Below are 1,653 nucleotides of genomic sequence, written 5' to 3' on the forward strand. Positions count from 1 at the left end.
GCGTGCAAGACAGCTGATTGAGGGCTCTCTCTCTCCCCCTTCCTCTCTCTCTAAAATCAATTTAAAAATTAAAAAAGGAAATGCTCTAGCACAAGCTACATACCATTTTCAGAACTCCCCGAACTTTACTCTCAAAAGCTGTGCATTTTTGATACGCATATTGTATTTCAATCAGAAAAACGTTAACACATTTTTAACAACAAAAGAGGCAGAAATGGCTTATATCAGTGGAAATCTAGGTGGTAGGTATATGGGGATGATTAGCAGTACTACTCTCTCCATTCTTCTCTCTCATGAAATTTTTCACAATAAAAAGAAAAGCATAACCAATGGATGTAAGACACTGGGGGGTAGGGGAGGCCAGGGGATTGTCAAGGGCAGGAAAAAAGGAGACATAAGTAATACTCTTTGTAATACTTTAAGCAATAAAACAATTTAAAAAAAACAAATAAGAAAAGGAAAGTTAATTGGGCGATGACACTGGTGGTTGAGCTGGTGGCACAGCTGGGGGTCCCGGGGCACATACACCCTTGCTTTGGATCCCCTTTCATGGGCACACAGAGTCACCTTAAACTGCAGTTTTTAAGCAGTGATTTCAAAAACACAACCACAATCGTACGCTGCTTTTCTGGGCCGTGCCGCACACCTGGGACCAAGGCCATTTTTGTAAAAATGCGAGAGGGGAGATCCATTCGCCCGGGGCACCGACGGCATGTCGGGCAGGAGGGGACCCCAGGGGGAACACTGGGGACGTTCTGTCTTGATCTGGGCCAGCTCCATGGGCGACTGCAGTTTGTGAGCGTTCCATGGAGCCACAGGCTTGGGATGTGTGTCCCTCCTCTCGGATAAAAAAGGAGCCCTAACTGGTTTGGCTCGGTGGATAGAGCGTCGGCCTGCGGACTCAAGGGTCCCAGGTTCGACTTACGCGCGTCTCCCGCCTGGAAATGCTCGGTGGGACGCTGGTGACAAGCTTTGAAATAAGACAGCGAAGGACAGAAGGCTGTCGATGTGGATTTACATGAAGCCAGAAACCCAGGGTGGAGCTTCCCAGTAGCCAAAGCGAAACAGGAAATACAACACAGCCATCTGTGTAGTAAGTCAGGCCTCGGAGGCAAAAAGAACATCTCCTGTGAGATTTCTGTCACTGGGTGAGAAGAAGGTCCTGACTTTATGTTCCTGGGCTTGCGGGGCTTGGAAAAGGAGTTCCTTCTCCTCCCCTGAGCCTTTTCCTTGGCACAGAGGCCCAGGCCTGCCCGGCCCTCCTGCCCCTTTGCCTGGAATGTGAAAGAACCTGCTGGTGAAACAAAATACGACTGAGCTGCTTGGGCCCAGGGACCTGGCAGGAGAGGGCCGGGCGGCCGGGGGAGCTCACCGTGCATGTCCATCATCCCCGGGGAGGAGCTGTTCTCTGGCGTGGTCACCTCCGAGCCACACTTCTCATCTTTGCCCTTTTTCTTGTTCTTGTTTTTCTGGAGGAGGAAACGGAGCAGAAACGGAGTCACCAGGTCGTGTGTGCGCGGGCAGGAGCGAGACCTGGAGGGTGCCATGAATGACTCCGCTTGGAGCCCCCAGGTCCCTGGAGGGCTCCCCTTGGCCTGCACTTGAACATGTCCCATTAGGGGCCTCCCCTGCTTTGGAATCAGAGCCCTGCAG

General features: G+C 51.5%; 1 protein-coding gene across 1 annotated transcript in view; it reads right to left on the reverse strand.

Annotated features, from left to right (window-relative positions):
• BCL7A (B-cell CLL/lymphoma 7A) overlaps positions 1-1,653 on the reverse strand; it is a 15,683-nt gene that overhangs the window by 11,603 nt on the left and 2,427 nt on the right. Inside the window, exon 2 of the mRNA XM_006768984.2 lies at positions 1,373-1,469. Within this exon, the coding sequence (XP_006769047.1) occupies positions 1,373-1,469 (97 nt within the window). The remainder of the gene's footprint in view (positions 1-1,372; positions 1,470-1,653) is intronic.

This window comes from Myotis davidii, unplaced genomic scaffold (genome assembly GCF_000327345.1).
Source record: "Myotis davidii unplaced genomic scaffold, ASM32734v1 scaffold223, whole genome shotgun sequence".
Classification (NCBI taxonomy): Eukaryota; Metazoa; Chordata; class Mammalia; order Chiroptera; family Vespertilionidae; genus Myotis; species Myotis davidii.